General features: G+C 36.1%; 3 protein-coding genes across 3 annotated transcripts in view; 1 reads left to right on the top strand and 2 right to left on the bottom strand.

The window, feature by feature from the left end:
• Window positions 1–18,303, bottom strand: part of LOC124640535 (tRNA (adenine(58)-N(1))-methyltransferase catalytic subunit TRMT61A) — a 61,532-nt gene extending 43,229 nt beyond the window's left edge. The window contains exons 1-4 of the mRNA XM_047178315.1: window positions 18,026–18,303; window positions 17,556–17,712; window positions 17,076–17,218; window positions 16,579–16,708 (exon numbers count right to left, since the gene is read on the bottom strand). Coding sequence (XP_047034271.1) covers window positions 16,579–16,708; window positions 17,076–17,218; window positions 17,556–17,712; window positions 18,026–18,220 — 625 coding nt within the window. The 5' untranslated portion in view covers window positions 18,221–18,303. The remainder of the gene's footprint in view (window positions 1–16,578; window positions 16,709–17,075; window positions 17,219–17,555; window positions 17,713–18,025) is intronic.
• A 291-nt stretch (window positions 18,304–18,594) lies between these two features.
• Window positions 18,595–21,782, top strand: LOC124640533 (mediator of RNA polymerase II transcription subunit 24). The gene has a single exon (XM_047178313.1). It carries the CDS (start codon window positions 18,764–18,766, stop codon window positions 21,701–21,703), a length of 2,940 nt encoding a protein of 979 aa, XP_047034269.1. The 5' UTR covers window positions 18,595–18,763; the 3' UTR covers window positions 21,704–21,782.
• A 52-nt stretch (window positions 21,783–21,834) lies between these two features.
• The window catches only part of LOC124640534 (neuronal PAS domain-containing protein 4B), a 127,782-nt gene continuing 123,892 nt past the window's right edge, over window positions 21,835–25,724 (bottom strand). The window contains exons 10-12 of the mRNA XM_047178314.1: window positions 24,032–24,358; window positions 23,106–23,725; window positions 21,835–22,881 (exon numbers count right to left, since the gene is read on the bottom strand). Coding sequence (XP_047034270.1) covers window positions 22,835–22,881; window positions 23,106–23,725; window positions 24,032–24,358 — 994 coding nt within the window. The 3' untranslated portion in view covers window positions 21,835–22,834. The remainder of the gene's footprint in view (window positions 22,882–23,105; window positions 23,726–24,031; window positions 24,359–25,724) is intronic.

The raw sequence follows: 25,724 nt of genomic DNA, 5'->3' as shown, positions 1-25,724 counted from the left end.
AATTAATCCTTCCTCCACAAAGTGTCAAAGTTAAGATACGGCACAAAATGTAGGACACCTGTTTACCATATCTGCGACAAATCGCATACCAATCGTTCCAACTAATTTCATATTAGAAATAATGCTTTAAAATACTGGTCATAAATGCCAAAGGTGTTCAGCGGTCACTTCTCGTCCCGCCCACTATAGCAATAAAGTATTTTACAAGTGATACAAGAACTGCAATCGTACGCCGGATCTCCCGTTGCCTTAACCTTATAAATACTGCGCTATTTATTTCTGGAAATCTGTATGCTCTCATCAATATTGTTTCAACGTTCTGGGAAGCTTTGTGGTCTAAAATGTGTTGCGTAGGTACCTAATTTGCAATGTAATTAATAGAAAGAACGTATTAATAAAGGTAATTGTCAAATTAATTACTAGAAAGTGATTAGATCCAAAAATTATTCTGTAAATAGTTGATTATATAGCTTTTTTAAAGGACATTTAAATATTGGAATAGTAAACTTGAAAAAAATGGCTTTTCATATTGATAAAGCGATGGTACCGAGAAAACACTCCTTATGCAGTTAAAATTACCTAATAATACGCACAATTTCTAACTTCACACTAAACTATGCCGTTTATCAATGCGCGTAAGCAATGTACGGTAGCGACAAGGCGACAACGCGACAGCGCGCGCCGTGTCGCGTGTCGCGGCGACATGTCGCTACCTTATACGCATTCAATGGAGAATGTGCGTGCGCACATAAACGGACTAAAGGTGATGTAATTAGAAAAGTTTTTTTTTGTTAGTAAGGTCTTTGGCTTGTGTGAAAACAGGAATAGGTTAGGCTTGAGGCTTTCTTTATTTGGTAGGTATATCTGCTTCGGAAATTGAGTAAATAAAATTCGATAAGTTTTGAATATTATGGAAGTTCATGTAGGTACTGTAAGTAAGCAAGGCGTATGTAAGTCAGAGCAAAAGCACAATATAATGGGGTTCTTGCGGTAATAACAAAAACACAACATTCGATAAACGATCTTAGGACATACATTTTCATAAAAATAAATCAATCTAAAATTACCAACGCGTTCCAGCTCTATAAATCAAGGTTAATATGTGAATAGCTATAAATCTTAACAGTAATAAATATTAAATAGACCATTAGGGGACACGGTCCGTGAACAAATTACCACAACTGGCATAAACACGAATACTTCCATACTAAAAACATCAACTGGCGCACACGCAATGTCTAACTAGTGTCATTCTAAATATGAATAAACACGAGTATCTTCTCTAAGTACAGAGCCAGTCTGAAATCTCCAGTAAATCATTATTGGACGTGCGAATGCCTCCCGCCTCACCTACCCACAGATAAGGCAATAAAACTCATTCACACGTTCGTCAACTTAATAGATGCCTTATTAAAAACGCACCGCACGAATTGAATCGATTCACTTTACTCGCCCCGCGAATCGATTTATTCACCGATGTTCTCGATTCAAATTAATATTGGCAGCTGCGTTTACGCGCCAACTACGTTTGATTTAAACACCAGTTTTCCAATATTTAAATTTATTCGTGTCCCATTTTGGGCAATGTCATTTTCTGTTATATTTCAGTGTTGTATGATTTATGCCGAATAGATGTGTATTTAATTGATTATTAATAGGTTTTAGTTAAATACTGGTTTTCTGAGGAAATTCCGATATCTACTCCTACATCCATTAAGTCAAGTTATACATGATATCTGTAATAGTTGTATCGGTTCGATCACCCAGATTTAATTGCTTTAGTTAATTTGAATCATTGAATTAACAGTCGTTTGCTTAAGAATTTAATGGTGAACAAAAAGTCGCATTGGCAGTTGAACCTTTTTTAAGACAGAATATGTATGCGTATGATTAATTAAGCTTTGAGTTGATTAATGTTTTTTTAAATCCATTTATAACTAGGCTGTCATGCATTTATTTATCTAAAAGCTTTTAATACTAACTTACTTACAAAACTTCAATTAAACTTTTTATGATAAGGATATACATAAATGTACAGTTTACCAGTTTTAATTTATAGAAGGGCAATTAAAAATAATAATAAAAAAACGCATTTACAATATAAAATTTTGTGTGTATTAACTAATCATTATGATGCTAGTCAATGTAAAAGAGTTACACAATAGCCCTTCAGGTAATAAGGACTTAAATGTCAAAGCCGGGACTCAGGCAAGGAGGATTTTGCTTTTCAAAAACCATTGCCTATTAATGGCAAAACAAAGCCAAAATCCCATTGTACTTTAAACAATATTTCACGAATTTAGCAACCCACTGAAAAGGTTAATATTATAAATAATGTCTAATCCGGCTACAGAAACAACAATAAATCAGGTTATTTAGCCCACATCCACAGCGGCATTCCATCCTATTAACATTTAACAATGTATGAGAAATAGTATCGGTTAGGCCACATAAGTACGCATGGGATTTATTTAGCAATTGAGTGTAGCCACTTAAAGGAATCACAGCGGAGAGAAGCAACAAATTGAACAGGGTTGGCAATTACTGAAGACAATGCGTGCGTGAGAGTGGTGCGCGCACGCAGCCCGCGAATTAGACTCGTTATCTGGACCTGGGTAATTAGGGAAGGGTTCCCACGCGCGAGCCCTAACACTCACAGGTGGACGCTTAGACTTGTTTTTGTTCCGAGTTCTGGTTCAATGGACAGTATGTGTCATTGATAGGCCTATTGTTAGAAGGCAGTGTTAACTTTTTTTGAAGGATAAGGTTTAGGTGAGAAGTTTAAAGACCAAAACTAAATAATGTAAAAAGTAAACTTATCAGTTCGATGTTGGTTAGGCCAACTTTTATCAAGTTAAAACATAAAACATTTATGCTTTACTTTCATGAGTGCATGAAATTACAATAGAAGCACTATATTGGCGCGGAAAGCTCAAAAGCTATGTTAGGTGCGCAAGCGCAGGGCGTTACGCCCCCAGGCGACTGATGAAGACATCACGCGGCACGCCAATTGATTAGTCGCGCAACGGTCGGCGATGTAAGCGGACGTGTTATTATGCGACGTTAGACACGCGTCCCCGTTACGGGGATGATGCCACAACGTATGAGAACGATGCTAATTCGACAAGTTTGCAATTTGCATACATTCGCGATGAACTACAACCGTTAAATACTGACATTGTTTAGAACACTTAATGTTCGCTAATTTCAGTCTAGCCTAATATTCGCAGTATCCAAGCTTTTAGGTCAAATTAATATTTATTATAAAATGTTTCCGTTTAACTCGCGGGTCAAGTCAATCGGGTACGCTTTAGTATGCATTTGATTTTGTTTATAATAGGCACTTAAAACCTATAAAACGAATAAATGTCCAAGTATAATTATATTATAATATAGAGCAGCAGTAGAATAAATTGCGATTCACAGACAGTTCTCAAACGTAAAGAGCTTCTAAAACCCCATTTATTCAGGCTCTATTATAAAGTACGAAACTTAAAGGCAAACAAGTGGGAACGTTCTAGGCAAAGATATAAACTCATTTAACTAGCCGAGGTAACAGTTCAATAGGGAATTATTGCTCGAATTACTGAGTCTAATCGATAGTCGCACGCATTCGCGGATAGCCATAGAAACTGCGTCAATCGCGTTTAGCGGGAACCTTTAGCGTACGTAATTAAGCCTTTAAGGATGCAATACATCCCATCGGCTGATAATTAAGGGGTTCAACAAACGAACAGTATTTCGCTGGCGACATTTACTACGATACTAAGATAAGAGAGAAGCTCGGATAATACTATATTGTTGGTAATTGACAGTTCTTCGCTGGAACATGAATTAGTAGGACGCTCGAAATGCGGTATTAGGGGGCGTTTAGACGCCACTTATCGTTGTAGTAATGAAGCCAGTAATATGATGTTACGAGCATTTTAAGAAAGTGCATCATGCGAATTTCAACACAACGTGTTTATGTGGGAACTTAAGAACTTTGGCAATATTAAGCGCCTTTAGATACATGTAAGTTATTGCATACAGGCACCTAATTAAATTATTTCAAAGGTAAAGTTTACTAGCTATTTCAACTTCTCACGTGTACATACTCGAAGCTGTACAGAGCGGACTGGACTTTAGTATTTGGCTCGAAGATATGTTGTAGCCGGAGTACCTACCTAAGTATGTATGTTGAGACTTGTGCACATGGATTCACACGCATACCTAACGCCCTAACATGTTCCTTAGCCCGTGTTTTGTTTTTGAGATAGTTGTTATTAAGTAAGAAGTAGTAAATTATGTACGAGCATACGCGCTCTGAATTATAACAAAATTATGGCAATAGAGACTGACTGATGACAATAGACATTTTCATTTTCACTGAATATTCGAAATAAAAATAATTAAATTAGGAACAAAAATGTTGATTAACTATTTAAATAAATGATTCGTAAAAATAACAGTTCATAAAATGTAATGAAATAAATATTATACGTCTGGGTTTGTCAATCGAACAAAACATTGGAACTGTTCTCATGACCCGTACTTAGTCGTAATTTATGACCATTAATTACATATCTAGACAAATTGCACAATAAAGCTTAAAATGTAAATAAATAGAAATAGATAAAGCAGCTTTTCTCAGAATTGTGGGGCAATAAAATATTAAGTGCCTATTCTGTGTTAATTTGAAATCTTAATAAAATTTAGTTCGTAATTTTAAGTCCCAATTTGGTAAGGATGAAGTATGGTGTGGATACTGTTGTTTAATATTGTTTTGTTCTCATAGAAATAACGCGTAGTGTACATGAACGGGTATAGCGTGTCTGAGCCCATTTGCCATAGAACACTGCGGGAACACCGCCTAAGGCTTTGCCTAGCGTAGGAAAACATCCAGCTAAGCGTATTAATTGCCTACATAAATGATTTTAATGCGGGACATTAGTCAGGGCACTTTATAAAATTTTGTTTTTTGCATTGCTCTGATTTTGTTTTATTATACTTTTAATTTAACAACGATGATCAAGTTGTTCTAGTTGCCTGAATGAAATGGGGTTCTGAATTGCTTTAAACTTATAAACAAAATGGCAAAAATTTGAAAAGTTCCGCAAAGTTACTGTAGTACAAATGAGTGTATAGTTTGTAGGCTTCAATTACCCTGGATACACATTAGTATCATGTACTGTAAATATAAAATCAAACATACGTAGGTACCTACTCTTCTATCCAGGACATCTACCTGACCTAGAACATTAGATTTACAATTCTCACTAGCAATCAATAAAACAGACAATAAAATTAAGTAGTTATAACATTTGATTACATGTCGACGATAAACCAATAGTAACCTATTATTAATATTAATAAGACACGTAAGTACCAGCCACTAACATCCTGGTAAGAGTACATTACGTTTTTACCACATAATTGACTAGCAATTTAGCTAACGAGACACATATATCCTTGCTAGTCAATCTGCCAGTCAATCGAAACAAAAGCAATAAACCTAACTAAACCTCGTAATGTTTTAACGAGAAAAATATCCATATATTAACGCTTACGCATTGCTTAGCATTAAAATAAATTCCCTTGCAAAATCACTGGGTTTATTACATAAGCAGTAATAATAAACAAGGGCCAATCGGTATAAATTAAGCGGTGGCCGACAATCGCGTTTACACCGACGTTTGTGAATATTGAAACTAAATCATTTCAACGTGACCCAAGCAAAGGCTGCGTTCCAAATCCAATCATGAAAATTCATATCTCTGAATCCATTGACGTTTTTATACGACATCATAAATGTTTCACTAAAACAAATGCAGCAATGGTTGATGCAGTCCGATTTCGAAATTATATCTCGTAAAGTTCGGCCATTCAGAGAATGCGTTCCTGACACGTCGCGATTGAACTGACGACGTAACTTTGCAATGGCGTTGCAGTTACGATAAAAATATTTTTGCTGGTTGTTTACCGTTTTAACAATTGAGGAGCATTAAAACAACATTATTATATCAATAATCAATGAATGTAGTTACGTCGTCAGTTCAATCGCGACGTGTCAGGAACGCATTCTCTGAATGGCCGAACTATAGTAATAGCAGCTATAACAAAATACAAATAACAGCACTAATGAAGTTTGATTAAAAACTGATTTATTATTTTTAAATTATGTATCCGGATTGAAGCTTGTTTGTAGTTGTTAATTTATTTGATTTAGATATCACGCTTTCAGGCCCGCTTAGATCGAATCGATACGATCATATCGAATCGGGTATCTAGTTCAGTTATTCAATTGTTCATTAAAAACATTTAATAACATGACAAGAAAACTGCCATTTGCCAATCATTTAGCGAAATGTTAAATTAATTAGGCAGAACTTTGATAAGATCAGACCTATGAGTAGTTTTTTTTTTGTGATTACGCTAAGTATTGCGTCAAGTATTAATTGGGTATAATGGTTGCGTGCAAAATGATGGATTATGATCTAAAATTTGAATTGTATGAAGCTGGTTGCGTGGGTACGTAGTTGTTAACTAGACGGACCCCCCACAAGATTGATTCAAGATTGCGTGGGGGGCCTCTCCTAGATGACCGATTCATTAGGATTTTCAGACAAGAACGTGAAAATGCAAATGATTTGGTACTGGTTCCTAACTAAATAGTATGAGATGATTTCATCTGGTAGCAATTTGAAGTTTCTACATATGGTTAACATTATCTGTAGTCTGCATTTTATGCATTTTGTAAGAATGTAAAGCTCAAATAAATAGGTAATATTTCTACTTTACTGCCGACTTCTACACCTGAAATAATTTATTTATAAGAATTTTTCATCTGAACTATTTGTTTTAATTTTGCTTCAAACTATTCCAAACATAATATCCGCAATAGCCAAAAAAGAAGCTGGCTTTCCGTTCAACCAGCAGTTATCACGCAAACACATCTACAAGCCTCGTATCAACATTCACGTCATTCAAAGGCTTAAGGCTTCAATCAAGTGTAGTAACAGCAGCTAATAATTATAACAATGTAATCTATAGAAAACAAATATAGTGCGCAGTGACGTGTGACCGGAATGCGAGCCGCAGGGCGCGGCGAGTCAAGGTAAGGGGTCAGAGAGAAAGGCACGCCTAATGTCTGCGTTAATTTCATACTAAACTTATTAACATTAGGGGTATTTATCGGGCTTTTACTTCTTTGAGACAAAGCTTCTGTCAGTTTTTTTTTTGTATGAAAGAATCATACAAAAACTTTTTTATGTCGGGATGGTTGTACAGTCTTAGAGGAGGTTACGGCATTGGCTATGTCCCGTATATGTTCCAAATACCAGCAAAGGTCCATTTTTTGGACCGTCGATCACAATCCAGGTAAGCAATGTTTGATTTTTCCAGGATTTCTTATGAAGTGTGAACTTACGAGCTTTTGCGAAATTAGCAGTACCTTCCTAAATTAGAGTAAGTGGTATTGGAATATTGAAAGCAATTGCACTGGATCTATTTTTGAGTAAAATGGTTCCCGACGCCGATGGTAATGTTTCGTCTAGTTCTATAGTTTATTGGCGCAATAAATAAACTTATTGAAGATGCTAAATATCTTTTAGAAGGCGAACATCGAAATTAAAGCTGTGAATGCTGTGATCATGTTCATTATTATAGCTAAACAATTTTATAGTCCTTTCAATAAGTAAGGAGACTCATAAATATTGAAGAATTTACTACAGATTAGATTTTAGGTAACGTGATGACAGAGTGACAAATCATAAGGTTTTATGCACAAACGAGGTGTATTGAGAGATGGTCCATTTACTCAGTAAGTTTCACAATTATTGCCTTCTAATTGTGAGAGTATAAAGTTGGTACTTTACGGGTACAATATAGCCATCAAATGTTTGGCCCATACATCATTATTGCGATATCTAATTAGCGAACGGTGTTGCATCGATCAGGATTTACTTAACGTCTACAATTTATAGATGAACCGGTGTTTAGTGAAAGTGATGCAATTTTAGTACATCACATTACATTCACCATTTATTGGTACGTATTATTAAAATTACATTTGGAAATCATGTTCTATAATAATAGGTATCTACTACTTTAATATCTTGAAAGTTAGGCAATGGTAACTTCTGTTTTGTTGAAATCGCTGCTAATGACTCGTCCCTAAAAAAATATCAATAAGTCCGTATACCCTGATAAATCCGTTTCAAAGCTAAGTATAGCTATAATAATATTCAACAATACTTTTTTCCAATTGCACAGTCCGTCATAAAAGTTTCAACCATTTGACACTAATGATTTAGTGTTGCCATAAATTTTGTGAGCAACAGATTAATTCTACCATCATCGGCAACCGCGCCTAGCGTTTCGGCTAGCCCCTACAAGGCGGGTAGGCGTGGTGAGTGCCCACACCAATTACCAACACTGTTATTAAAGTTATTCGCAATGTCATTACTGAATATAAATCATTATAATGTATTTTAAATTTTAATTTGTGGCAACACCAAGTACGAATTAATTAACTCAATAAGAGGCTATTATGTTGTTACACGGCTGTCGGTTACAAGTTTTAAATTGTTGCCATTTTGTGCCGCAAATTAGGAAATAAATTGTTGGGGAAAATTAGCAATTTATTGTTGTTATTTGTAAGCTTTTGATTGGTATTTTCACGCTTGTTCTGGTCTGAGCTTTGAGATAAGGCTTAATTGGCTAACAAAGGGTCGGTTTGATAGTGTTTGCTTAAAATTTGCGGGGTTTGAATGTTAAGCGGCCCAGGAATGTGTAGAATATAACTTAGGTCTAATGTAGCAAAGGGCTAACATAAAATACCTCTGGAATTTTCAGTTAACTTTAGCGACAACAACACCTACTGAAAAAATTCAATATCTTTTATCTAATATTTTTATCACCACAGCAAAAGTTGGAACATCTTCGATTTAACCTTGTTCTGGAGTATCTTTACTTACTTTTTGACTAACTACATCTTTGATATATCTCAAAACATAATATTATAAAGACCAATATAAGCTCTAAAACTAAAAGCATGTCCCTCGTTTACTTAGCTACAAAGCTTAAAGTTCGACCAGCTGTTGACATTGCGCTTTGATCCACATTCGAGACTGGTTTCATAGAGCTTGCTCCTTATATACGCATTACGTAGCTATTATACGTGTGTTCGGTTTGTTATGAGTTTATAATGTAATAAAGTAATTAGTAATTTAACTGTCCAATTATTCTTATTTATCTTTTGCATCTTTCACTAGAACTCAAAGTCATTATTCAAACTTGGCAGAAAACATTACTGTTTGAACTTTAAAATTTATAAAAGATGCCCACCTCCCTAGAAAAAATGTATCACTCATCGAATATGTATCGTTACTAGCTTCCATCGGTACTGCGTCCCGAGGGAACTACTCCGGGCATCCGGACGAAAACTAGCTTATACTTAGCCTTTCTCGATAAATGTGCTATCTATAATTGAAAGATTTTCAAATGGGATCCGTACTTAGTTCCTGATATTAGTGCGTTCAAAAAAACTTTTAAGCTTTAAAATATTAGTATACAAAGAGAGAAGTACTTCTAGTGTAGTTCCATACATTTTAGAATCCTTCAAGTCTAGTTGGTCATAAGGCTTAACAAATTATTGATCTTAACTAGAGGGTTTGGCCCTATTTTACGTACCACACATATTTCCAAGTATATCGCACCAAGTAGTAAGTATCATATTTTAACAGCATAATTATCAATTGGAGTTACATGAAACAGAATAGCATACAAGCCGACCGACAGACAATATATTGTCTTTATGATATTTAAATGACCAAGTATTAACATGTCAACATAGCGTGCTGACTCGACCTCATAATATTTAACTATTTTATATTCTGTGCTAGATTTATGGACCTATTTACTGACCAATCAGCTGACAGCATCCGTACAACTGTTATGTTCATTATAAGTACTATAATTGCAGAATGCAAGAATGTTACTTGTAGTGGTGATGATAGATAGAAGAATATGGAAGAAGGAAACATTTTACACCAACCAACCCCAAATAAAATTAGGATAAGGGCAGGTCTATTTTTGCATCATTTTTAAATGGTCATAAAATCATTCGTCTCTGTTCGATTTATCCAAAACTACTATTAGCCATTGCTTAGGTACTTTTATACCCATATAAATTGAACCAGGCTTCATTCTCGAAGATGGCATTTATTGAATTTATTCAAAGATGTTACAGTTATTTGTCCATGTACCCAGCAAATATTCTGTCTTATTCGCAGTACCGCCCATACTCCAACATTTTCAAAATACTGCCACATGCTATCTTAATTGATGTAAATTCCTATACAATGACAGAAGCCCGTAAAATTGTACACCGGTGGTACAAAGCACCTACGATGTAAACTTATTGTGCAATTTATGTATAAACTAATTTATAGCGTGTTAGCTGTTGTACCTACAGACAACATTGCCCTAATAAGAGGTCGATATAAACTTTATTGGAGGCTATTTCACACTCGTGTTGGAACCATGGAGAACAAAATGACCAGCGGAGATGCCATTACGGAAAATCTCCTAAGAAAGTAGCGCGCCATGATGCGGATGTTCGGGGGATGAGGAAAGTTACTGTCTCCGCCCCTATATGCCTTCTTCAGAACTCGCCCAGTTTTTTAATACCAATAATCGTTGACCGGTGTCTCAAAGAACCCGAACACCACGTTAGTTCACTCGTTGTCATTTTCAATTTTTATCAATGGTTTTGGTCGTGTTCATCGTACGTACTTGACCTAAGAGGCGCCTGACCTACCTGCATTATGGCATCTCCGATCAACTTACTCGGTGGTTGGAATGTATAAGCTAACTACGACTTCTAATAGGCGGTGATGTAAGTCCCTTGAAGGGATAGTCAGGTAATAGGAAATAATATTTACTGCTGATATTTCTTTACATCAAAACATAAAATGTATTTTCGTGTTAAATGGTCTAGTTTCATCCATTTAATTCTGTTGAGAATATTGGAACTCTACAGAATATTTGATTGAAATATTTAGATGGCGAAATTTTTGCAGGTGTAACAATAGTTGATGAGAAATGCAGCCATTGAGGAAAACAAAAGAAATATTATTTGAAAATCTCAGTCTCATTTCAAGATCTAATAAGATCGTATCTATTGGAACCATTGTAAGGTCTTTGAATGTTAGGAGTTGCGTTCCTAGTGAATGGAACTTTCGGCTCAGAACCAAATAATGAACAAAAGCGGATCAATAATATAAAGGGGAGTTATATTTCACCACGTCTATCGGCCAGTACATAACACCTCTAATATTAATAGGAATTCTATTCACAACAACCGGCCCGGTTGTAATTCAGTTAGCCAAACAAAACGCTGTATTAGTCATATGGTCTATTGTCCATAGCTGTCGTTCGCACCGCTTTATCTTAATTGACTGCAATTTGATTTAGTGGCGCAACTGTTTGCCAACTTAACTTTGCTGCTAACTAACGACCATACACCTAACGAATTTATTGCCGAATATATTTTAGTAGCAGCACCTCTAAGTTTGTCTTTAAAGGCACGTGCCAATCTAATACTTCGTTTCGGAAAAGTTACGTCATTCAAAATTCAATCTTGTTACTTCGGTGATAGAGCTCTAGTTTGTTAGTGCTGTGGGAATTTATGAGGTTGTCAAAAGGCATTGTGTGAGCAACGCCTAAGGGGACAAGTTATGTCACACAGCTATTTCTTGTACAACACGTCTGGTTGGTAAGTAACAAGGACATAAGATCTGTATCGCGCCATATGAATTTGATTGAAGTTCAGGGGGCATACCAGGAACCTGAATATTTTGAATTTCGATTCTAAATTATTACTTTTTATTGTGCCAATAAATCTTAAACCTCTTAAACCTCTTCACAGCATGATTTGAATTTCGAACGATATTCAAATGTCTTCTTTCTAATTGGTCGCAGGCGGCCATTACTATTCGCGTGACAGTTGCTAATTCATGTTGATTGGTCATAGTAGGCATCGAACAGGTATGTCAGTTTTATCAGTAAATGAGTGAATGAAGTGTGCACAGTTCGTTCCTTGATCTTTATCAGCCGAGTTGGTTTAGCAAATGAAACTTGTCAGCAAATAAATTTATCACGAGTGATACGATAAGATTTGTACCCCTGTTTATTAACTGCCTGTTCGCCGCATAATATACATATAAATGGAAACTGGTTTTGGGATATTTGATGATTCATTGATATGTCAAAGTGCGTGAGAAATCAGTCTTGCATTTGGTTCTAGAGTGCAATTGCAAACCATGCGATTCCATACTCAAATTGTGTACTTAAGTATACTATTTTTGTGGCTTCTAGATGCGACATTTGTTCTATAAAATTCAAATAAGCTGGAACTAATTTTGCAATGCATTACTTAAATGTAGCTGCTTCAAGTTTTGTATCACAATCCTTTTCATCATTGAACTTCAATGAAGACACATGGTAGGCCTGGGTTTTTGACTATGTTTTGGGTTTGTCCCATGATTTGATATGCTGCAGTAGTAACTCACCGAAATACACATTCCGGAATTAAATTAAAACAGCAGAATATGAGTTAAAAAAAATGTATATATAAAACCTGTCAATTACTTCGCGGACTTCTTTTATCAATTCCAGTTAATACAAACTACATAATAATAGATCCTTTTACTTACAGTTGAAGTACGCGGAAGTTTAAGCTGTAAGTACTGCATGAATGACGTCACAATGATTTACCGAGTGTCAGCAGCGACTAGGAAACCTTTAATTATATAAACAACATGTTTATAGTTGCATCTTCTTTATGTCAAGGTGTAATTAGCTTCCTAGATGCAAACATACATCGAAGTACCAGACGGCAGACTTGATAAAAAAATACGGGGTTTAGCAAAAGTTTAGCGCTATATGATTTCGTGTCATGTTTCCTTTTCAGAATTTACAATAAAATCTATAGCTATCTGTATGTTTAAAGAAATGATTTGGTTCCAGGTGGATGGGTTGGCTTCAACGAGTCGAATGCGCTTATTGGTCCAAAGGCTTGAATGGCAGATAAATGCAACATTGGAATATACCATTGCCGTTATTTCGATACTTACTTCTAAGATTCCAGAAAACTTCATCTATGAAAAATTACAGTAAGTGGAGTTCTTAGCTAAGATCTGGTCGTTTCTAGGATCCCACGCTAGCAAGCGCACATGTGACCACGAAACCTCGTTGATTCAGTTTGGCAGTCCCTGGCGATTAGATAAGCCATGATCACGGAATGACCTCTGCCACCCCAACATTCTATGACATCATCAGCAGGTGGATGCCTTGCCTCATGCAATTCCTTAGTCATTAACAAGACTACAATCAACAGAACATATATCTCGATACCGTCAAACAATAATTCAATCAACATTAATAAGGTCACGGTTGAACCCGGTTCACTCTAAACCTTTACCATCGATTAGTATTCGATACAAACTCGATTACATTAATCAATTCGTTTGCAGCAATGCTTTAATTGAAAGATTATTTTAATTTGTTAATTGTTTCGATTGTTTTTATTTTAATTTTAAATAAAGAACAGCGATAAGATTCTAGTAAGCTTATTTCATAGGAAAATTTTAGACCACTATGGCCTTACTACAAAAACTTAAACGCCTGTTTTAAACTTGTCTAACAAAATTGTGGCTGCAAAATGTACCATATGTCAACGTCATAATTTGACATTTTTTAGACAAGGCTTAAAGTGACGTTTAAAAGTTTTTGTGGTAAGACGGCGAGAGTTTTTGTGCGATAAAGAGCACGCATATTCAACATTTTCGTTGAGCAGAGCTTTAAGCTTTAAATGAGAAATTCAGGCTTGATATAACTATCACTATCCATAACAAGACTATCTATTGACCAGTTTTTAAGGTTCCCCATACATTCACAACATTTAAACAGCACTTAAAAAAACATTAGCCAGCATACGATATTTTTAATGCACGGGTCACTTTCCGCCATACTGCCAGCTCGCTTTCAAGTAATGTTACAAAGGGCACTATTTTTCACAAGAAGATAACGTCCTAGGCCAGACAGCTGAGCTAAAGGCCTGTCTTATTAAACTTTCGTCCGTTTCTTGAAGACCACCATGGGAGCGGGATTGCTAGCTTGGATATGAGTCATGCTTCGCGGTACCACATTTGTTACTGTTTCAAATGTTTAGATTGCTGCAGTGTTTAAAAGGGGCGATTAAAGTGTATCTTGGGGTTATAGCGAAAAAAGAGTGTAAGTCTTGTTCGTAAAGGAATGCTGTTGAAATTGTAGTATCAATACGCACTTAAGTAATAGACAGGAAGTTACAATAAAAAAGTGCTGCAGTTATTGTATTCAGGGAACATGTCTTAATTGAGAAAGAGACTTCAATTAAAAACAGGTTTTATATAGACTTTTATAATGACAATAACAGTGAACCGAAAGCTTATCTTCGTTCAGAGCCTAAAGCTTTTAGCAAGAATTTGGTTTTGTTATGATTTTGTTTTCACAATTGTGAACCGAAAATAATATTACTTCGTGCTAGAATAGTATGTAGGTACGTTGCCATCAAAACAATCCATGACAAAGCTAGACACACACACAATAATTATGACAAATAGCACCACATTAATACTTTTTGATGAGTACTTTGAAAAATAACAGTTGAACTACATACAAAGGTTTAGTAAAAGCTTCGTTACAGTATTATATAGTGGTATATTTCTCAAACATTTGTTATATCTATTGTTGTAAGTTCGGAACAGAGATCATGGAACGGCTGACCATTTATTAATAGGACATATTTGGACAGCAAACGACGTGTAATAAATAAACGTATACAAGTCAGAATTTGAACCGAAAGTCTGTTAGTTACGGAGCTTTTCGAACGTTCGATTGGGTCGGCTCGAATGTTTGTGCTGACAAATGTATCGAGTTTGATTCTGAGGCAATAACTAGATCAAAGAAGGTCCTCTAAAATACAGAAAGGAGGTAACTCTAAAATATGTTATTTCTATATTCCATTTATTACTTATTTTACTTGTTTGGGATAAAACCAGGTACATGTCAAGCTTAACTAGACATTTATTGCATCAATATCGCTAAATGCGAATGAGTTTTCTGTACCTGACAGTATATCAGAAGGCAGCTTAAGTTTTTTCAACTAGTTGTGTCTTTACTTTTGCTCTTGGTTTCCGAAAGGAAAAAATTCAGAAACGTACTACACTAGAAGCCAATATCTCAGATCCTGCTGTTACATAACTTAATAAAAAAACTGAGACCGCTCAAATAGTTCCATTGATCTTACAGTCTCTTTAACCGGAGGTTCCTACGAGCCGTTGACAATGGACAGCTAAAAGCATTCTCAAGGATAAGCTGCAGTTATTGTGTACTTTGTCGCCCGGGTCGCTTTGCGATGCGTATCTAACGCTTACTTATGTTATAACCGCTATGTACCAATTAGACTAATGAATTTAGGGCTGCTACTTTTGGTGACGATTAGTTCATTGTTTGTTAAATTATAGCTCATAGAAACGTCCCCGCATTATAAGCTTGTCACAAGGGTGCAAGCTTTGTGCCATCAGAGCAGTTGCCATCCACGCATTTTGTTTCAACTTTGGATTACATCTACGCCAATGATAGGACAGAACATTAAACCCCTTTGGAACTCGCTTTATCTAGATAAGGGATTTGGGCGATACAAAACCATTTACTTTTAATTTCCCTTAGACATTGAGAAGATGCGGAAAGTATAATCCAGAATATAGAATGTCTTGGAATAGGACCAGTGTGAACTGTATTAGGAATTTTATGGCGTGTAATTCTGCCGTGTGTTGATTACGTTGACAACCCTACAAAATGGTAGGAGTTCAACTACTTTCAAATCGACACAAATCGATGTATCGATTGAGAATTCGTTATCTGGTTCACTACTATCCAGATTAATGAATAGACTCGAATAACTTACAAGGGGATCTGAATAATCGACACTGTGTAATCAGATTGCTATCTGTTTTCTCGATTTATAAGGATCTGCCGTTTTCCGCTTACGTACAAACGATTTCTTATCTGCATATCATGGCAGCCATTTATAAATTGTTTGATCTTGTGTCCGTTCTATACAAATAGAGGACTAGATCTGTCTGTGTTGGAATCTTAATAGTTTTGTGCTGGTTTAGAGTTAAAAGGGTGTATGTGGAAGTACGTGCCTTTTAGTACGCATTTTTGAATAATAGTTAAATATATCCACAGTATAATAGGTAATGTTTATTTAATGATTACGTCTATATATTTGTGGGATACTGCTAAACTGCTATTTATATCGATCACATAGTATAAAGTGACCTCAGTAATTTGGAACACGGAATTGATTTTGTCCTTGCCTATTACATTCAACGGTGATCAAAAGAAACACATAATCACAATATGATGAGAAATACAACTTACAATAGCCCGACTTAAGCCCCAACCAGAACGCTGCGTAAAAAGATGTAAAGTAGAAGTTGACTAGAAAGTTTAAAACATATTTTATGTCAATAAATTCTGTTGACTTACCTTGGTCCTTGATAGCAGCGAGTGCATGAGGTACTCCAATCCAAGGACTGGGCAGATCCAGGAATACTGCATCAGCTTTACCATTCAACTCCTCGCCAAAACCATCAGTTAAGACGTCTCTGTGTTTTGCCTAAAAATGTTACACATTTCTATATCTTGTGTCTGCAGTAAAAATACAAACCGCCTATTGGAGAGTCTCTTCCTTTTTGAAAGTCTTTAAAATACAGTGCATTCCAAAAAAAATAATTTACAAATTGCTTTAGCTTTACTTATTTCTGTACAAAAAACCACAATACCGTCCTTTGCGCATGCAATACGCTGCAAAGTAGTGGGGTGAAAATATGCCTTTTTGAAGGCTAATTGATTACCCACACATAATCAACATTTAAGTTACTTGGTTCAACAAGGCAATTTGCAATAAAAATCATGATTATTTTCTTTTATCAAAACGCTATAAAATTTAATATTAATAATTAACTGAATGATCAAGTACTCACAGTAACAAACTCAGCTATACCATGTTCTTCGAACTCTTGGTGAGCAATTTTACTCCTGTGCTCATGGAAGTCAAATGTATGGACGTGGCCATGTGGCCGCACTCTTCTTATGAGGGCATGGGTAAGTGACCCACTGCCCGTGCCTATATATTTTAAATATTTGTCTATATTACATTTTTAAATGTTAGGTAAAACTACATAACGGTTAACTAACAATAAAGTAAAATTTTATGAGAATTAACGTAACACAAAATTTAATAAGACCAATTTTTTTTCAGAGCTTCTAAAGAGAAATTTTATATGAAGGTAAATTATTAAAAGATTGCCTCTGATTATTTCTCTACAGTTAAGGTACTTATAACCATTACTTGGCATATCAAATTTAAACATACAGGACAAAAAACAAAACCTTTTTCCTTCATATGAAAAAGATTACTTTTAACACAGATCATATTATTAATAAAACAGTGAAAAACTTACCAGCTTCAATAACAACAGACCCTGGGACCAGGTCTAGTTGTAACATAATCATGCTAATGTCCGGAGTGTAAATAATTTGTGTGCGATGAGGCAGGGTCAATGACCATAACTCGGGTGTTGGCTGTAACACATGTCCCCAACCTTTTGATAGCTCCACCTGTTTTAAAAAAGTAGCTTTTTATGTGTTGTCAGATTTAGAAGGGAAATAATATTGTTTCATTTATTTTAAAGTAGATTTTCCAGTTTGTTGCTATTGAAAATTGATATTTTTTTTTAATTACATTTACATTAGACTAATGCCAATGACTAGGAAATTACTGGAAAAAAACCTTGCTTTCTATCCCATAGAAGACCGGCTCGTTTCTTTTGCCAGGCTGTTGTTATGTTGAGGTTATAAAACCTTATTGTTTTTATGTGTTATTTGGATTTCTGAATAATATAAGACATTTGAAGCAATGGTAAAAACTTACCCGGCTACCATAGTTAGCTCCAATCAGAGTTCTCACTTTCAAAGCACCAAAAGGTGTTTGATACACATTTTCCACAATTTCACCTTTTTTATTTTTCATTTCTGGTCTTACATCTATGGCGTACAAATTATTACTTAGATACAGGATAGCTGTATCTCCTTCCTCAATTTTATCTTTATAATCCTTAAAACTCATCTTATTTTTATTATTTTGTGCACGGTAAAGTTTGTAAACAAACCAGACACGAGGGGTGCTCAAGTTTTGACGTTATGTTTTGGTATTGCTCTTACAGGTAGTTTTGGTAAAAATAACAATTCTTAATTTAAAAAGATAATGATATGAAATCCTCGTGACATCTAAAATATGAGTATTATTTATAAACTTAGTATTGTTTTAGTGGTAAATAAGTAAATAAAATAAATATAAACTGCAATTTTATGCATCATTAACTTATTAAACTAAACGCTACTTTCTCGCTAGCTAGTTTTCTATGGACTAAAATATAAGTATTCATTGGTAGATAAGGTTCTATCTTGAACGGACCAATGACATTTAAGATATGGGTACAAAATGCAAGGAAAACAAACCTACTTTGACGTTGCTTGCTTGCGGTCAAAATAGGGATTTTGTGATTTTGGTGAAAATATCAATAAATAAGTGATTGTAACACAAAAATGACTGTGCACAATTCTTAAATAAATCAAATACTTTTGTGTTTATGTGAGAATCTGTAGAATTATGGTGAAAATGGACGCGTCCAAAGTGACGAGTAAAACAAGCTCGTTGAAGGCTCTGATCCTCAAAGCTTGGAGGGAGCGGTGGACTGATATACAATGGGGCATCAACATCAAGACTATACTCCCGAGAGGCGTCAGCGGCGACCTGTATAACCTAGCAGACTGCATCCTCCAGCAAGCAATGGTTGGTTGTGGAGCCAACCAGTTGGTAATATCTTATTTGAAGCATTCTTTGGCATCTCACCTCGTATCTTACGCCGCTGTCTTACAGAGAATCGCAAAATTTGACGCGTTCCACAAACCTCACTGTGTTATGAGCCTCCTTGAGTTCTTGGAGGGTGTTCTTGATGGCATCACTTGCCGTGGGAAAATGGAAGAGGAAGTCCTATCGTTTGCAGTTTCATCAATTATACTGTGGCTGCTACAAGTATACCACTACTGCCTGAGCAAGTATCCATCACCCAGCCCCATACAAAGTCAAGAATTACTAGAAAAATCAACATCAATTCTAAATTCTATTATCAATGCTGATTTCCTGCTCGCTATGTTCTATTTAGCTAAGCAGAATGACCCTAATGAGTATAGTGAGGTAACTAAGAAATGTCAAGAGATCACAGCATTTATGATGATGAATACGCAATTTAAGGCACCCGTCACTATTCATGAGACTTTACAGAAGATTTGTAATATGGATATTGATAAAATAGCACCATTAAACAATAAACCTGAGCCAGTAACTCATTGTTTGCAAGCGTTAATAGCTGTGAATGTGCTGTCGAACCCTAGCGCTAATATGCAGCAGTTATCCAGCCAACTTCTCATGATTCAGAGAATTAAAGGGTACCCACTATCAAGACTGTACTGTGAACTGATAAGAGCATGTTTCATTTCTCTCAATGATTCAAGCAAAGATGCTACAAAGCAATCATTGTGGGCTGCGTTTACTTTCCTTAAGATACCTCAGGTCATACACTACTTACACAATATTTGTGGTACAACAACCAAAGATGGTGAACATTCTATAGAGATTGCCGAGGCTTTTGAGAAATTGTTGCAATCAACACCGTTGTTAGATGTTGTGGATACTAAGAACTCCTGCAACAGTATTGTTTCTTTGCTAGAGCCTCTGGTTAAGTTGAATGTGGTATCAGAGAGTCATCTGGCATACTTCAAACAGAAGCGAGAGCATAAGGATATCAAATTGCAAAAGTTGGAGCCAACAGGTCTTCAAGGATCGGTCCCTTCATTTATTACAAGAGCTGAACCAACTTTAGCTGGTATTTTGAAAACTATGGGAGGCGATTTCCATAAAACTCAGGAGTCTTTGTATGCTATGCTTTGTCAAATTGTTGGAGGAACAACCTTAGACACCATATTAGCTGTTGCTACTGTAGAAGGGAAGTTAAAATTGTTTGTCTCAAGATTGATTAAATTCAATGAATTTGCCTTGCTTGCTGCCAGTGAAAAGGGAGCGCCGCAGTCCAAGGTATATATTTTTGATATATCTTTCCTGATTCTTTGCTCTATAGTACAGGATTATGGAGCTGATGCTGTCCTTGATGAAAATGGAGACTCCTTTTTTGATAAATGGGTAAAGGAATGTATGGTGTACCAAGGAGTACATAAGTCTCCAGATCAAATTCTCCAAAAATGTGATCAGCAACTCGTGGATATATTTATTAGTCACTTGAGCGCTCCAGATTTTGATTTCAAAAACACAAATATCAAACCCCATGATTTATGTATGAATGTAAGTGGAGTAATAAAAGAAATCCTGTTTGCTTGGGAGCAGGGCTCTCTTTCTGCTGCAGATGTCAAGTGTATGTTGGATTCCTTGAGGCAAAAAATGACATCTTTAGCTGTCTGTGCTTCCGTTTGGTTATGTTCCTACATAAATGTTGTGCATCAAGATGCATTTTTGAAACCCATTAACATGGTTCAGCAATTTTTGGTACCACCTGGTGAGGTTGAGTTGACTCAAATTGATAATTTCAAGGAGAGGACTGTTTTAATGTGTCAAATTGTTAGAAAAATGCAGTATGATATTCATCCTCCATCAGTACCAAAATCAAAAACGTTAGCATTAACGCATAATATTATATCGAGGCAACCTATTTTGGAGCAATTGCAATCAGTTTGGGAAGATATAAAATCAAGAGGCTATCTACATATTGATGCTACTCATATAGTAGAAAGTCTTTTGAATACAACCGGTCCTATTTGGTTTGTCACAAACTTGGTTAAAGAAACACTAAAATTCCGCTATCAAGAGGACCTTGATAGGTCTGTGGACATCGTGTTAGCTATGTTTCATTTGGATATTGAAAAATGCACTGAAGCGTTGTTACTGCATGTCTTACCTCAATACTTATACAACAGTAAGTTATGCGAGGATTTGGTAGAGCCGCAATGTGCTATGTTGGCAAAACTATCAGTTTATTGCGTTTATGCTGCTCTCGAACACAGCAACCTGAGCAAAGGACAACCATCTAGAAAGCGTCGTCACGATGATTCGGAGGACATGGATGCGATGTGCACATCTAGTAAAGTAAGGAGGTTGAATGACAATTCTTCCGATAGCATGTACTATTCACAAGCACATAGTGTTTCAGGAATCACATTGAAAGAGCCTTTACTGACCGCGCTAGAGACACTTTATACTTCCTTCTCTCAATTGGCTGGCAAGAACGGAGATGTCACGCCACAGACTGATTTTATTTTACAGTTTCTTGTGTATGTGGTCCAATGTGGACAGGATAGGGCTCCGTTGGTCTTACAGAAAATGCCAAGTGAGTTAGTACCGACACTTATAAAATGTCTTCCTGATGGCTTTAACATCAGTCTGATACTCCGACTGTACGACTTAACCACTCCCTATGGACGAAAAGATACAGCCAGGGATTTATGCCTTATGAGAAATATGCGCCTCAGACCCGATTAGATAAGTTTCATGTGCAAAATTATGTATCGTCAGTTTATGAGTTTATATTATGTGTAAAATAAAATCGAATTATTCATTACATTGGGTTTTTATTTATAATCACTTAGGTAGGAGGAAATGAAACGAAATAATTAAGGTCATAATAATCTTTACTTCGCAAAACGCAATCAACAAAATAGTGATCATAAATTAATACTAGTTATGTACTTCTCCTGTTACAAATAGTTGTTCCTGTTTTATATTTTACACACTTACTACTATTTTGTACAATATTCTTATTTCTACAATTTCCAATACTGGACGGAATTGCACAAACTGCTCGGTAAAGAGAAAAGAGCATTGAATTATTAGTGGCCAAAACAACTTAGTTAATGGTATTCAGAGTTTAAATTTGCGGTTTCTGTTCGTGTTTCAAAACATACGGTACGGTACGATTTAAAATGACCCATAAATAAACTTGACACAATAAAATTTATTGTTTTGAATAGGATCGCTTTGGACAGAAGTAAATTATTATTAAAAATAAAACAAACTGCCGTCTGATACGGCTGCATACCAGACCTTCAAAGCAACAAACCTTAGGGGAACAAAAACTTTTGCTTTAATAAATTGCTAGGTCTTGCGTCGCTTTTACAAAGTTTTTTTTTTATTTAAAGGGAGAAAGAGAAATTAGAGCGACGAGCATAAACCAGATTCGCTATTGTTTTATTCAATAGGCAGTTGCAACCTCGTCGTTGAACGGTACCAGAAGCAATATTGCGTTTGCGCATAATTTATGAATAGCACTGGGAATAAAAGGAGCTAGGAAAATGGACGGCATCGATTTACCAAAGCACGGACTAATGCACGTGCCTACTATAAATATTTACAAAAATAATACACTTCGTATACACAAACAAATCACATTGCATGTGAATAATAATTACGCTCTAGCACCTATATCATTATTTTGTACAGAATCCATGATACCGGACAATAATATGTACAAATAAATCTATCATTATACAAAAATAATTAAACACAAAGATCACAGGAGAGTTCCAGAGCTTTTTCTATATTTAATAAAATTTATTATTACAGGGTAACAAATTATTTAACTATTCAAAGACATTATAAGAAAATAAGCTACAGTTATAACGCAGGCTTTTTGGCATCCGGCGAATCAGAATGTGGTCGATCTAGAACAATAAGAAAAAGGGAACGTTAATATATTTTATTCTGATGTTTTATCTGGTGTAGGTAGTGCAGACGCATTGCTCCTGCGCATTTATCTTGCTTTATTTATGTATCTGCAATCTCTGCACTTCGAAACAGATTCCAACTATCTTAAGATACGAAATATTGGTTCCAACAGTAGATACGATAGCTAAAATTCTCATTCAATTCAAATGCAGTAACTTACCAATTTGCCTTCTAAGTACGTCTTCCCTAGATGCATTATACGCTGGCGGTGGATTACTGACCCTCATTGGTAAACTTAATCTATTAGGATTGGAGTTTTCATCTACCGAGTTCTCTGCGCTATTAGCGAACGTTGTCCTTTGACTCCTATTCCACGTCTGTTGATAGGAACTTTCTGTGGTTATTGTGTTACATCTATTGTTAGTATGAGGAACATATTGCTCTGGTGACCAGTCGAACACGAACGTATGACTGTAGTTGTGGGTGTAGGCTGTAGGTGTGCCGGACGGCGTAGGAGGCGTCGTCGTCACGTAAGGACTAAGGTCTTGGTGACAGACGTCAGGCACTTTCTGCAGCGCTGACTCTGACCACGTGGGACTTGGGTTCCATTGGTCAACCATTTCTGTTTCTGTTATATTAAAGTTTTTAGACCCAGGTCTTCTACTGGCTATTGACCCTGCTGATACTGCTATTAGTGTATCGCCTCCCGATGTTATAGTAGAAGGTGTGCAACGAGGTGACATATTTATTACTGGCGTATTTGATTTCTCTTCTATACTTTTCCCTTTCCGCTTAGCATTAGGCTGGATCCTCGTATCCTCTATCCGTAAATTGTGGTATCTGAAAGAGGAAGCTAAAGTTACACATGTGGAATTTCAATCGGACTAACTAGGCAAACTCGTCAAGAATACGATTTAAAGATGAAACTCAATTACACGCACATTCCTAAAACGACATATTTGATGGACAGCATGAGGTCATAGTGCAATTAGCAAGACCATTTCTAGGCCATACCTGATACTTAAACACTACGCTGTTAGATGAACTGACAATTTGAAATTAATCGAGTTATGGCCATGAACAATTTAATTCCATTAGGATAATTAACAATTGTTGGCCATCAAATCGGAAAGTAGAATATCTTACCTATTTTCTTGCAGCGAGACTGAATAATCCACAGGTCCGTTGTCTGTTCTTTCGTAGGCGTAGTGCATGGGTGCTATGTGTGGTGGGACGTGTGGTATGTGAGGTTGTATGCCAGGGTTGGGCATCATGACAGGCTGGTTGCCGTTGATGCAGACGGGCGGTGTTGGTGTGTACTGCATCGCTGGCGGGTACACTTGTATGTCTGGGGGTGGTGGGCCGTACATCCTCGTCGCTGCTTCGTAAGCCAGGCCGTAGTGTAGCTTGGATTGTACTGCATAGTAATGGTAGAGCCAGGGGTTGGCTTTCATTACCGAGGCTTCCTGTTCACTGTTGACAAAAAAACAACGTTAAGACAATCTATGAAATAAATTGAACTTGGACTGATTGCTTGACTATGATACAACTTGGAGGTATAGATAATAATTACTAATGTAACCATTATTGTTATTGAATATTTGCCCCTGTACCTGTCATCAATATTAATCCGAGTGGAATAGGTTGTTCAAGCGCCAGAAACCTTGAACTCGAAATAGATCGCTCCTAAGTTATGAGCTACGCAAACAATTAAAATAACTTTTAAATGGTGATTGCATATAACTGGAAAGAATTCACGTTAGTTTCAACGACATTGTTACAAGCTTTACCCATTACTATAACAGTAAGGAGGAGTACTAAAGTTTAATGTTTATATTTAGTAGGATTCGTTTCGCCATGCGTTACTGCCGACAATTAATTATGTATCGAAGTAGTTTAGGCTATGTTCCATTACACTAATCGCAGATAAGGACAGTATATTAGACTTGTAATGTGTTTAACAAGTCACTGTTGTTTAGCGGCCTTCTCACAAATACTTGAAATAGAGTTTGCTGTCTGAGATTTTCCGATAAAAGCCCTGCATTTTCGAGCGGCGAGAATTTTATCGCTTCCATTATAAAAGCGTTTTCTACTGACTGCGGTTAACATTCTACGAGTTCACTTATCTGCAGTTCTTCGAAAAGCTTTTGACAAAGTAAACAAACGTTCTTTTGTAAAACAATTAAATTGTTTTTATCTACAATCGTCGTCCCGTCGTAAGATAAACGTATTGCCAATAAAGTTAGTTAACAACGTTATGTTCGTTACTAGTTAACAAATGATACATACGTATAAGTTATCTACGTCACACATCTCCGATTGTCGACAAAATGAGGAACATTTAAACAAACGACATGTAATGACTGCGGGTAAGGCAAGGTGAATACACAGTATTGAATTTGTGCTTAATGTAACCTTTCGCGCGAGTTCAGCTAACGTTTGTGTTTGCAACCTTTAAGATAGTGGATGCAGGGAAATGTCACATAGTTGGACTCAGCCCTGGACCTACATAGGTACAGGTGGGTTGAAAATGCTTCACGGATATCATTGTGTGAGATTTAATTAATAAAACATACATATTCAATGCGTGTTGTCGGGCTGCAAAATTATCTGTAGTTCATTAAATAGTACTAGAGCAGATTTATTGAACTGCCAACTCGCTAAGTGTGAATTATTGAACTAAGAAAATTATGAGGATTGAGGGCTGCTATTTATAGAAACTAGTGCAATACCTAGGTATATGCTCGATGTCTGTAGTCTTTGATCTTTTTCTTAATTTTAATAGGAGTCTTTGTACATTAACATAAAAGTAAAATTTAAGAAAGTGATCCCATTGCCT

Source organism: Helicoverpa zea, chromosome 21 (genome assembly GCF_022581195.2).
Source record: "Helicoverpa zea isolate HzStark_Cry1AcR chromosome 21, ilHelZeax1.1, whole genome shotgun sequence".
NCBI classification, from domain to species: Eukaryota; Metazoa; Arthropoda; class Insecta; order Lepidoptera; family Noctuidae; genus Helicoverpa; species Helicoverpa zea.
The sequence above is the reverse complement of the archived record's forward strand: the minus strand, read 5'-3'. Positions and strand labels throughout refer to the sequence as shown.